Consider the following 12,058-nt stretch of genomic DNA (forward strand, 5'->3'; position numbering starts at 1 on the left):
TATGCATATTAGTAAATTGTATGAATTTAAGCTTTGTTTATTGATGCATGAAGTTGTTATTAAGTTGGGAATTACGTTGCAAATTTGAATCTTCTTTTTATTTGAAGCTAAATATGTTGTTGTTTTCAATAGATTTACTGTCACGGTGTGCATAGTGTGGCATCTGTTTCGGTTAGTGCTGCTCTTCATAAACACACATTATTATTCAAAACGCACAGAGGAAAATGAGACTCACATGGGGAGAGTTTCAGCCCAAATTAAGATTAGTATTCAGAATATTTTGTTTTGCAGAAGGGGACTAACTATTCACTCCACATAACCACCACTATTTACTTCACATAAATTCTGTAGTTAATGCAGTATAACTCTTATATCATTGACTCACCACAACAAGAAATAAAAAGCAATGAAATCAGAGTTATAGTTGACCTGACCAGCCCTTATTTGTTTTACAGTCGATAGTCCATTGTATTTACCTCAAATTGCCCAATGTAACATCTTGAAGCATTATCAGTACAGACGGTAAGACTATAATGGTGAAAATGTCCTCTGGTCTAAATGCGCTGAATCTCTGGCTGTTTCATTGTGGCAAAATATTGTGTCGACAAATATATGACCCTGTGTTACTAAGGCTCTACATATAAAACATATTGATTTTTATGGTATTAAATATTCATACTGTGCTGTGTCAAGAGGCATTTGTTAGAAATAGGTGCTTCGGTATTCAGTGTTATTTTTTTCCTTAGACAAGTTATTGATCTGAGCCGTCTTTGAACTGCAGTTTTGCTCTCAAGGCTAACCATTGAGAGCTGCTAACAAAAGCTTGGCATGATATTCACATCTACATTGTTATAGCCTGAAGAATGAACGCCAACAACTTTAACCCTGACTCTGGATGTTATCTTGATTTTTGTTCTTTTTTTTTTTTTTTTATATATGCGTGTTATAGTAAGAGATTACTCCTTGAAGTAATAATATTGTTTTAGATTTTCTCTAGTTTTGAGTGTAAAGTTGACTGCCTCTATACTGTACATCTTAAAATTTTATACATTATTTTTGGTGCCTACTTCCAATGGCTAAGCCCCTGCATACAGGATATTCTCCGAAGTGGATTTTGGATTCTCTAAGCTGCTCTGTCAGTGCTGTCCTTGTACCATTTTACTCGTCAAAACACCTTTCTCTCATAAAATCATTCCTGCACTCACTTACCCCAACTATAGTGACATTTTCTTTTATCCCCACTTGAAAACACACGGACTCTTCTCAGCACCTCCCAATCACACCTGAAAGCTCCCCTTAGCCTTTGCTTTGGTTTAAGCCTCTGATTGTTGCAGGAGGAAAGGTGAGCCCTGATTGGCTGGCCTCTTCTGAAGGAGTATTATTCTCTCAATAGGGCAAAAAACACAACTGCTTAACCAGCTATTAGGCAAGGGCATTTCAACAAAAGAGGTAAATATTTTCAGAAAAATTTCTTTGAGACTTAAGTGGAAACTTCAAACTTACTTGTAGGGGAAGTGTGATGAAGATTTTTTACAATAGTGCAGTTTTGAAAATGGCCCCACTTCGCTTTGAAGCACAATAATAGCAACATTATTAGGACTGAATCTTAACACTGAAATTATTTACTTTTTACCATCAATAAGTTCTAAGTTCGAACTAAATATAGAAACAGTTCAAATTGTTCTCACTTATATACAATTGTAATGATCTTTATATAATGCTCTCTATGATGACAGAGCAAAGTATTTTATCAAATATTTAGGCAGGAGGAGTTAATATTCAGGGCAGAAAGAAGCTGTATGTACCTACCTTTGATCATCATGTATCCAACCGACACTTGTCACTTTACTTCATAACATGTTTCTGAAATGTAATGAATTACTAAAACCTAGAACTCTCTTTTTACCAGTATTTGTAAAAGTTCTTTCCTTTAGTAACAGGACAGTAGAGCATTAAGAGGAACTGCTTTTGTGGAAAAAGTCAGAGTGACTTTTACACTATTTGTAAGGATGGCATGGCTCTTTGTGCTATCAGGAGGCATTTGTATGGGGAGCAGGTACATGAGTGCTAATGGGGAGCTAATTTGCAGACTGCCTTTGTCACAGCTGATCCAACACTGGTGTTACTAATATCCACTAATTGGTGCATTGCCTTCAAATCCTAATGTCACAGAAGAGTTTTACCTTTTTTTAAGAGTTTGTTCCACCTGCACTCACACATCTCTGCACTATGTAACATATCACACTGTTATTTACAGTAACAAAGAGTGTATAGAAGACTGAATAATGTTGACATTATTTGAGGTATAACACTGATTTATGACTTATAATGTTGTTTCCTCATCAATAACATAAATACAGTTTGTTTGTTTTTTTAAGACACAAACCTTACATATTCTTCTCTCAGATGGAAAACACTCCACCTTGTGATGATGTCATGTGGTAATACAGGAAGTGCTCCACTGTGTTTTTAAACTCTCCACACCTTTACTAGAATCATTTGGATGATTTCAACCCTGGTATTGCCAATCTCTACTGAACTGAAGGTAAAGGTAAAAGGTAGCTGTTAACTTGAAAACTTCATGACATCACAAGGTAGAACAGAGCATTTTGAACTTTGGAGATGTAAACTAATAATAAAGGATTAGTCAAACATGTGTGAATGAAACTAAACACAGCGGGTATGTTTTTGATAAGTAATAACATTATAACATAGCTAAAAGCTCAATTTAGTGTAATATTGGACCTTTAAATGCATGTTAAATGTTCATATTAGACTTCTGCCACCTGTCCATGGAGCTACTGCTCTGTTGGCATAGAAGTGTTTCATTGCTTAAAAATACATTGAAAAACATGCTATCTTACTGTGAGCAGGCTCGCCTCTCTATAGATCTAACTTGAAACTAAGCCAGATGGCATCACCTGCTGTCTCCATTCAAGTTTAAATGCTAAAGGCCTGCTCTTGTTTGGTGCAAGGGAAGTGAACAGACATAGGTTGTTTTTTTATGTTGTGTTTTTTTTTTTCTGTGCCATGATCTCAGAGAGCCTTTATGTCTTTGTATTAGAATAAAAAGATTCATTAAAGCACAGTCGCAATTAGCATTCTTAAAATGTCCTTTTAGCTCTACCTGAAACGATTTTTCTCGCCTAGCTTGAATTTCTAAATAGCCTCTTGTCTTTTTAGCAAGCCTCAAATTAGCAATAGATCCGTTTCCCCCTCTAAGGATTTAATAACAGGTTCGGTGCTGTGTCAAGTCAGATGGCACAAATGAAAATACAAGGAGGTCAATTAGACTTGGGGAGTTGACATAATATTAGCAGACATTATGCTAATGGGGGCACAGGTGTAAGAGTGCCATCTAGAGGTCACGGCGGCATTACACACACAAATGTACCTGGCACCACTGCTGAGAGGCTGGCAGCGCTGAGTGTAAACTGTGAAGACGTGAGAGAGCTCTGCTGCCAAAGCCCAAGCTCAGAGTGTCACCGGTGTGTGTGTCAGCTCAGAGGGAACATTTATCAGATTCTACCGTTGACTCTTTATGTGTCGAAAACAGCCTGGACTTTGACCGCCTCCCACTCACTCATACACTCAGACAGGCCTCACTCGCCTCCAGACATTTGAGTCACATTTTAAACAGGCACTTTTTAAGGGAGTTGGACAAAGTGCAAAGGCAAACTGGGAAACAGCATTGTATTTGTTCAGTGGAGCTGCATTGTGGTTCAAAATGGCAGGTTATATCATTTGAATACTGTAATTATGCTTTTATCCAAGCTATCATTAACATGCATTTTAGATGTGCATATTCATACACTGATCTTGTTACTGTTTTGGTTAGAGCTGGTTATATTTGGGAAGAAGTAGGTCATCCGTTGAATTAAATTACAGTGCTAAAGACTACTGAGACTAAAAATGATCAAAAACAAATTATGATCTACTTGGAACTTGTCTACAATTAATGTAAAGTTCAGTATAGATTGGGATCCATTGTTCTTTGGTTGACTTTTTATAGTGTTTTTGCTAAGAAGATTTTGACAGCTTTATGCAAACATGACCTTTGACTGCATATCAATTATGGTTAAGGTTTAGAATATAATGCCTCTTATTTCTCAACAGTGCTTTGTGGAGCCCCTCCCTCAGTGGACAACGCCTTTCTGATTGGTCGAAAACGCTCCCACTATGACATTCACTCAGTGGTGCGTTACCAGTGCGCAGACGGCTTCCTTCAGCGCCACGTGCCCACTGCCAAGTGTCGCGCCAACGGCAAGTGGGACCGACCCAAAATCATCTGCATGAATTGTGAGTACCAAATATTTGTATGTATAACATTATGGCCTTCTTCACAGTGTTGGTACATTTTGCATAATTAGGGAGAGCTTAAATCCAAGACTCCTACACACTAAGCCTTAAGGAACAAACAATTTTCAACACATGCATGGGTGTCTCTGTATTAATTATTACTAGCAAAAGTCTTTAGTGATGGTAGTTACACTGAAATGTTATGGGTCAGTTCAAAGTGCTGGGGTCTCCTTTGAAGTACAAACAAAACTGACAACAGCTTGGATTTTCCATGAATACAAAAGATGTTCGATGCGATCCATCTTTAATTAATACACTTACAAATCCTATAAACAGGATTTTCTAACCACTGCCAAATTATTTATAGTAATCTTTTGAAATACACTGCTGAAAATAAATAATCAATAAACTGTTATTTCTTTTCTTTCACTGCACTGTGACAGCTATGATAAATGGTAAAATAGCAGTGCCCTGTTTTGAGTGATTAAGATGTGTTGTGAAAAAAAGTTTTTATGGTCCACAGTTCTAGAGCTGTTATCGTTCATTGCAGGCGACTTGCTTTTGTTGGCAAAATAAAGAAGGGGGACAGGGAATTTGGCAGCACCGTACAAAAAAGGCTTATGGCAGTGCTACGACGTGGGTAGCTAGCTCGGTGGGCTTAAGAAATCCTGTCATTAACTAAAATACAACTCCAAAAATCTGCATAGTTTGGACCAAAGTGTTTTTCCTCTATTTTTGCTTTGTGTTGCCTGGTTTCACCTCTCTCTAGTACTTGTCAGTGATTGATTTGCCTCTTGCTTCTTCTGTCTTGGCTTTCATCTCTCCCTAATAAATCTTTTTTGTGTCCATTGTACAGCACGGAGGGCCCATCGCTACAGACGTCATCACCACAAGGGCAGGAGGGAGCGCAGGAAGCACAAGAAGCACGGGCACAGAGAGGGGGGGCATCATGGGGCGGAGCATGACCACGGCCACGCCCACTTCTGAACCAAATATCACACCCGTCCGCCCTCTGTCTCCTCCTCCTGATGCCGGCTGCCTTCCCACCTGTAACACCTAAAATGTGTAACCCCACCCACTTCTTCTGAAACCCGCCCACTTCCTCCTCACCACTCTTGGCACCGCCCCTTTTCTGCCCTGCTAATCTCCACGGGAAACACCGAACAATAACAACCCCTTTATATTCTTTCTATCTCCAAGTCTGAACGCCCTCCTGAGCTCCATGGTAATCTCTGACATGGGCCTTTACAATTTTTTCTTGTTTTGACAAAATCATTTCCTCAATGCAGCCAGTCTTTGGAGACCAGTGGTTGGACTGTAAATAGGGACAACATCACTACACCGTTGACTGGAGGCGTCCATGTTTTGAGCCTATTTTTACAAATGTTAGATGTTGATTTTTGCTGCTTTTAGGTTTTTTGCTCTTTGTAAGACATTGTACTTGACTTAATATCATTGAGTTGATTTACTTTGAATCAGAGGCAGTTGTAATTGAATTCTTTGAGTGTTCTTAGCATTGTATTTTCATGTCAGTGTGAGACAGTTGCTTTAGATCAGAAGCTGAGATCCCAGAGACTATGGACTATGTTACATCATGAAACACATTCTTCATTTTATATTTTATACGGTATTAGTAGTTCTCAAATCACCGTAGATATCCTCACCATCCCATCTTGTCCTAGTACAGCAGTCCCATTCTATTTTCATCAATTTCTTTTGTCCGTTCATAATGTCTATTGTCTACTTGTATTTAAAGTGACAGGCATTCATATTATTTTGCTGTAAATTACTGGTATCCTAAACCATATATTGTTTTGTTAAGATTTCATAACAGTATTAATTTAAAACTTACAAAGCACTTTGGTCACATTGAAACCCTAAAAAGCAATTTTGAGAGCCGAAATGTTAATGGATTTTACAACAAAGTGAATCAAGAGGATTTGACAATATATGCCATGCCATCAGAAGCAATACACTTTTCTCGAGTCTCTCAGTAACCAAAGGGTTGATAATCTGATTCTTGGTTTGTACAGTTGTGTCTTTATTTATGCTCACATAAAGATGGAAAAGGTTATGTATCCAGTCCACTAGACTGGTGCCCTACATAGTGAATGAGAGGAACTAGTGGTCTTGGACACAGCCTGTGATAAATGCCGATAGACTGGTCCATTTCTTATTATATGACCCAAAATAGATGAGGAACACTAGCGCATTAGTACTGATAAGACAAATATTACAACTAAGATTAACTTGAGTCCACTGCATCACAAACTTATTCACATGATTCAAGTCATAGTTTACCATCAAGTGCCCTGGTTGTTTTGAAAGAATAATGGCCGCCCTCTTTCTAACCGTATTGCCACTGTAAACCACACAGACAGGGACTAATACCAACCTGCTGAATATGAATCAAATCTGTATGCACAAACAATGTCAAGGATCTACTTACTTTTTATGACACTGTATTTTCTGTGAGTTTGTTGACAGTAAAGTGAGGTCATGCCAACAGATGATGACTATGATGGAGAGGAGATGAAGGTGTCCTGAGTTCACTCCTGTGCTGTGTTATGTCTGTGAGAGAGGGATTGCTCTTTCCTTCTCTGCATTTTTAGAGTGGTGTTTTTCAAAGCTGCTGTTCAAGGCTGAAGCTTGTAGGATTAGGATAAAACTCGCTACATTTTCAGAGCTTTTATGTTATCTCTGTTTTGCCTTATCTGAGTCTTTGGACATTTTCTTATTACTGGATGATAGCATGCTTAGGGATTGTTTAGAATACAGTTACGCAATAGGGTTAGTACAGGGTAAAGGGTCACTATCCGTCAGGCTATTATGTCTAAATTATCCCTAATCTAGTCTTGGTGTAGACTATGATAGAACTGTTTGGTTGACAATAATTTTACTAGATTCTATTGTTCTTATAGTGATGAGACTTTAAAGAAATTCTGGCGTTTAGCAGGATATGCCACTGAGCAACAGTGGTTCCTTTTGTTCAGTACTTATGCACTTATCCCAGTCCTATCTTGTCATTGCATGGAGGCCATCAATTACAGTGACAGCTGTCAATTACACGTCTGGCCCCTCTGCTCAGCCTTTCATTCCCCACTGTCTCTGCTTACTTATGCCAACATCATGGCATTTATTAGAAGTTGACAGTGGCCTGTGGAAGTGCTGAGGTAAGAGTGTGGTTGTTAAAATAGTAAGCAGCAGGATCTCAAGCTAATAGAAGGCTCCAAACCATGCCACAATAAGGGAAACTGATATTTAAAAGAGATGAGGACAAGTAAAATTGTAGTTTTTGTTTTAATATAAGAAGGGCATAGTCAATAAAAGAAATGGTGATCAATTTGAAGTCAGTAAGTCAGTCAACAGTATATTGTACAAAATCAGCTGGTCTTCACAGATCCATTGGAAAAGTTAATTAAAAAACAAAGACAGGAGGTCTGACATTAAATTAAAAATCCTTTATTATGTGAGAGACACACCAACTTGTTTCTACCAAATCCGGTCTACATTAGAGCAAGTATTTGAATACCTGTTGTAAAATTACTATGTGATAATCAATGGAAGGAAAACAGTCTTTTTGTCCCTTGGTAAAATAATATACCAGAGTGAAACAAATACACGTATCCTCTCCCAATTAAGCTTTTTGTTGGTCTGTCCTCACCTTGGCAATGACAGCATCCTTCGAAGGGCCCACTCAACCTGCTCCTACTATCTCTTTAATTAATCTCTGCATGACTAATTAACAAGCCATGCTATCTCACTGGCACAAAGCCCCAATCACAATAAGACAAGGGGGGAGAGGGAAGGTGAAGGGGGGAGGCACAGTTTGATGGACAGCTCATGGAGAGGTTTCAGGGTGACGGGCGCGGGTCTTGCACAACTGTCACAGCTGTCAAACTCTGGTCACCGTGGCTCCGAGTCTCTATCTGAAAATGGATGGACCGCAGCGGGATGAGTGAAAGGGCAGACATGCAGGCTGGAGTCACACTAGATTCCCACAGACAGTGTAATTACGCTGTAGTAAAGGTCGGGACTGTGACAGAGCACAGATTTGAACTGTGTAAGGGAATTTAAGTAAGAATGAGGTGTCAGCAGAATCACAGAGGACACGTTGTTCAACCTTTGTCCATTAAGGGCTACCATTATGTCTCTTTTTAAATTACATTGATTGTTGTAATTCAGAAAATCTTTATCTGGCTTGAAAACTGTCTTTCTTCCTAATTGTACAGACATAATTGGGCACTTGATGCTGTGGTGAGCAATGGTCCATTAGTTTGCACTTTGTTACATTGTTGGAGGTATCGCAGTCAATTCTGTAGGATATTTACACTATAGTATTGTGTTCAGTATTAGTGAATCTGAGAGGTCTGTAAGTTGTGTTGTGATGGGGACAAATTCATCCTGTAGTGTTCATAGATACCACAAGGAGGATTTATAGAGCTGTCATGACTTAAGTTTCAAAATAAGAAAATGAATCAGCACCATACTGCTCCAGTATTGCCCTAGCCTGATTCCTCAGGCGGTTGTGGAAAAACGTCTGACCTTGCAGCATTAGGATACGTTTGCTTGACGGTAGGCAAGTACTTTTTTATTTAACCATTTGCTGCTATTTGGTTGTGACGTATGCAATGTGCTGCTAACAGGGCTAGCTGGTATATTAAGCTTTTCCCAAATCCCGTAGGAAGAAGGGTAATAATGTCTTTCCCCTTGATAAAATTCACCAAATATTCTGTTTGTTCTGGCTTACAATTCTCGATCTTGGGAATCCTTGCCAACATAGAATGTATGACTTTGTCTACATCCATCTCGACCACTTTGTTTACTGTTGTGCTGTACCACAAAAAGGGGCCAGTCATGGCTTCACAACTCTTTTGGCTGATTGGCCAGTGTGCGTTCTACAGCTTCTGGGGTTGTTGCAAACCGTGTATTCTGATTCTTGACCTAGTCGCTGGAGAAAAATGAAATTGAGCGGAGACACTATGTGGCACCAGCCTGGCTAGCATTGCCCCTCCAGCACCTTCACAAATGTTACAAACAGGGATGATAAAATTATGTTGGTGGTAGTGATACATTTTGTTGACCCCCCATAGTGTTTAATGAATATTTCTATGGGGTTAGAGCCATGTTGGATAGTACACTTTGCAGTTAAATCTCCTTGTTTACAGTGGCGTCTTGCAGCAGACACATACCACAGCACATCCATTAAATTGTGAGTACTAATTATGAAGCTGAGTGCTTGGTGCCAGCTGCCTCTCCTGTGCAGCCCTGGGCCTACAGGTAAAACGTGCCCACAGCGAGGAGGGCCCTTCACTTCCTTCAAATGGAGCTTTAATTGTGATCCAGGCTGTCCTCATTCACAGCTTTCTGCATAAATTCACCCTCATAGACCCAGTTTGTCTCAATTTTACTTGTCAACAGAACAAAATGAAACAAATAGTGCTTTGATGTATTGTTTTCTACCACATAAATATTGGTAGGGTTTTAAAAAGGGAGTGTTCTGATTAGTATTGAAGAATTGTTTTATAAATAACCCATGGTATTAAGATTTTATTCAACCTAAGAAATAACAATGTTGAGCAGAGTTATTTAATACTTGAAAATACTACAGACTTGCTAACAATCAAAGCATGATATTAACCCTGTCCCATTCCAGAGAACAAAACTGATTGCTTGAGAACTTTTGACATAAGAGAAAGTTGACTACTTTGCTTGAATGAAAATGTATTACAATTACCTTGTTTCCCACCTCCACAACGTTCTTAACTTCTTCTGTCCCAAACGTCCAATTCGGCACCTCCCTTAAACCTTTATGCAGGAAATAATTGAACAATAGAGCAAGATGTATTTGACAACCCTGTGCTTCTCTAATGCATACCAATGAAGCCAGAGTTAAAAAGTGAAAGTGCAAGTTCATTACAGATTATCTCTTAAGTTATAAACATACTGAGTTGACTGCTAATTCTGAGGGAATCAATTAGGCCGAGCAGGTGACATTGACTTACCTTGTATCTGCATGATGCAACCAGGAGCAACAGGCAACAGCTAAATTTGTTATAGTGCGAGACAGTACAAAAAACACAAGGGAGCCGCCTGTATTTTGACTGATGCTCTGAAAAGGGGAACACTCCTTGTCAATGACAAGCCAATAAAAGCTGTAGAAAAGGCCTGTCCTTAGCCACACAGACAGACTATTGATCCCACCATTACCATGTCTGTCCCTGCATCCCATTTAGTCACTGATGGCATCGACTGGCCAGCAGTGGAGAGGGAGGCCCAAAATTCATTTCATTTATTTATTTATTTTTAAAACTTGAATACTGTTTTGTTTGCATGTCATTCACTTTTCACATTCTTGCTCATTTCAAAGCTCTAACGCAGAAGGATACACTCAAAGTCATAATACATCAATTTGTTCTTCAAAATAAAATTGAAGAACAAAAAATAATAATCATGTTATCTTGCTTGTGTCCAAACTGTTTGAAACATTACTTCAATAATTATTAACATGAAATGGTGAAATATTTCTGTTAAACAAAAATACCATTTGCAAACAGTTAAGTGTGCTATTTTACACATCTTTTTATTATTATTATTTTTTTTTATAATGGTGTTGTAACTCCATTGTTCTCCTGTGGACTGCTGTACCATGCCCTCACTGTTGTACAGATCCTAGTGATTTTAGCTGTTTTTGATACAGAGCTCTGGTCCGATGAAGATGGATGAGAGGAGAGACAGACTGCTTCTCTCCTCAGTGTTGTAAATATTTGAGTTTTTCTTAAACCCCATTCAGACTCTGGGTGTTTGTTGCTTAGCCTCTGGACCGTGTGCACACAGCTCACACACACTGTACTGTACCCTCCCCTACTGAGCTGTGTGGAGACGACCCACATGTGTTTAATCATATTTATTGATGTTTGTTCTTCTGTCATTGTATTTTATTCTTTATAAGACCAATGTTCATTAAAAAACATTGTTTCAAAACTTTCATTGAAGTTGTCACTTATTTCTGCAATAGCATAATACATGAAGGTAATATATGCAATAACAAATGTAGTATTTGATAAATGTGTGCTACTTTTTCTGAAAACACATTTAAAAGGTTTATAAAAGATCTTTTAACAAACAAGCCTTGTACAATTTCCATTTCAGTCCTCAATTTTCAGTAGAGCTTTTGTCATTGCAGAAATTGTAGAATCATTTTAAGAAACAGTTTGACTAGATAATCCCCAGTAAGGATATATACACCTGTACAAGCAGGTCATGAGGTCAAAATAAGTCAGCTGTGTACTGTCTGCATTTAATTGTAGCATTTTTATTGTCCTACAAGCAGGAAGTGTGCGGTTACCATTCTGGTCGTTGTTAGTAATACCGTGATGGTAAACCTTCACTCTGGCCTCTGACAGTTTTGAAAAGCACTTAGAAACTCATTATGGTGAATAATTAGGATGCTCAGAATGCATAAATGAATGACCACTGCTAACCGTTTAAAATGAACTAGTTCTGTTTTTCATGTTTCAAGACAGGCACAGCACCTTTAAACATTACACTTATTGACTTCACGCCTCATACCCAAAGGTCAAGTTTAAGTGCACAGAGTTTCCCCAACACTCCTCTCACCAGTTCTTCTTGTCTTTATAATCTGTTTTCATAGTCCATAAACCAGACCCCAAAATGTAACATTTCAGTATCACTCTGGTGGCAAGGGCTACCAGTGATTTTGAAAAGTTCCATATCGAAGCTTTATATATTGATGTGA

The 12,058-nt window shown here is 38.6% G+C and overlaps 1 protein-coding gene across 1 annotated transcript in view; it reads left to right on the plus strand.

The window, feature by feature from the left end:
* Nucleotides 1-5,368, plus strand: part of ncanb (neurocan b) — a 153,395-nt gene extending 148,027 nt beyond the window's left edge. Inside the window, exons 18-19 of the mRNA XM_055164801.1 lie at nt 4,117-4,299; nt 5,156-5,368. Of these exons, the coding sequence (XP_055020776.1) occupies nt 4,117-4,299; nt 5,156-5,286 (314 nt within the window). The 3' untranslated portion in view covers nt 5,287-5,368. The remainder of the gene's footprint in view (nt 1-4,116; nt 4,300-5,155) is intronic.
* The last annotated feature ends 6,690 nt before the right edge of the window (nt 5,369-12,058 follow it).

Source organism: Boleophthalmus pectinirostris, unplaced genomic scaffold (genome assembly GCF_026225935.1).
Source record: "Boleophthalmus pectinirostris isolate CB_2022bp ecotype Guang Dong unplaced genomic scaffold, ASM2622593v1 HiC_scaffold_7, whole genome shotgun sequence".
Lineage (NCBI taxonomy): Eukaryota > Metazoa > Chordata > Actinopteri > Gobiiformes > Gobiidae > Boleophthalmus > Boleophthalmus pectinirostris.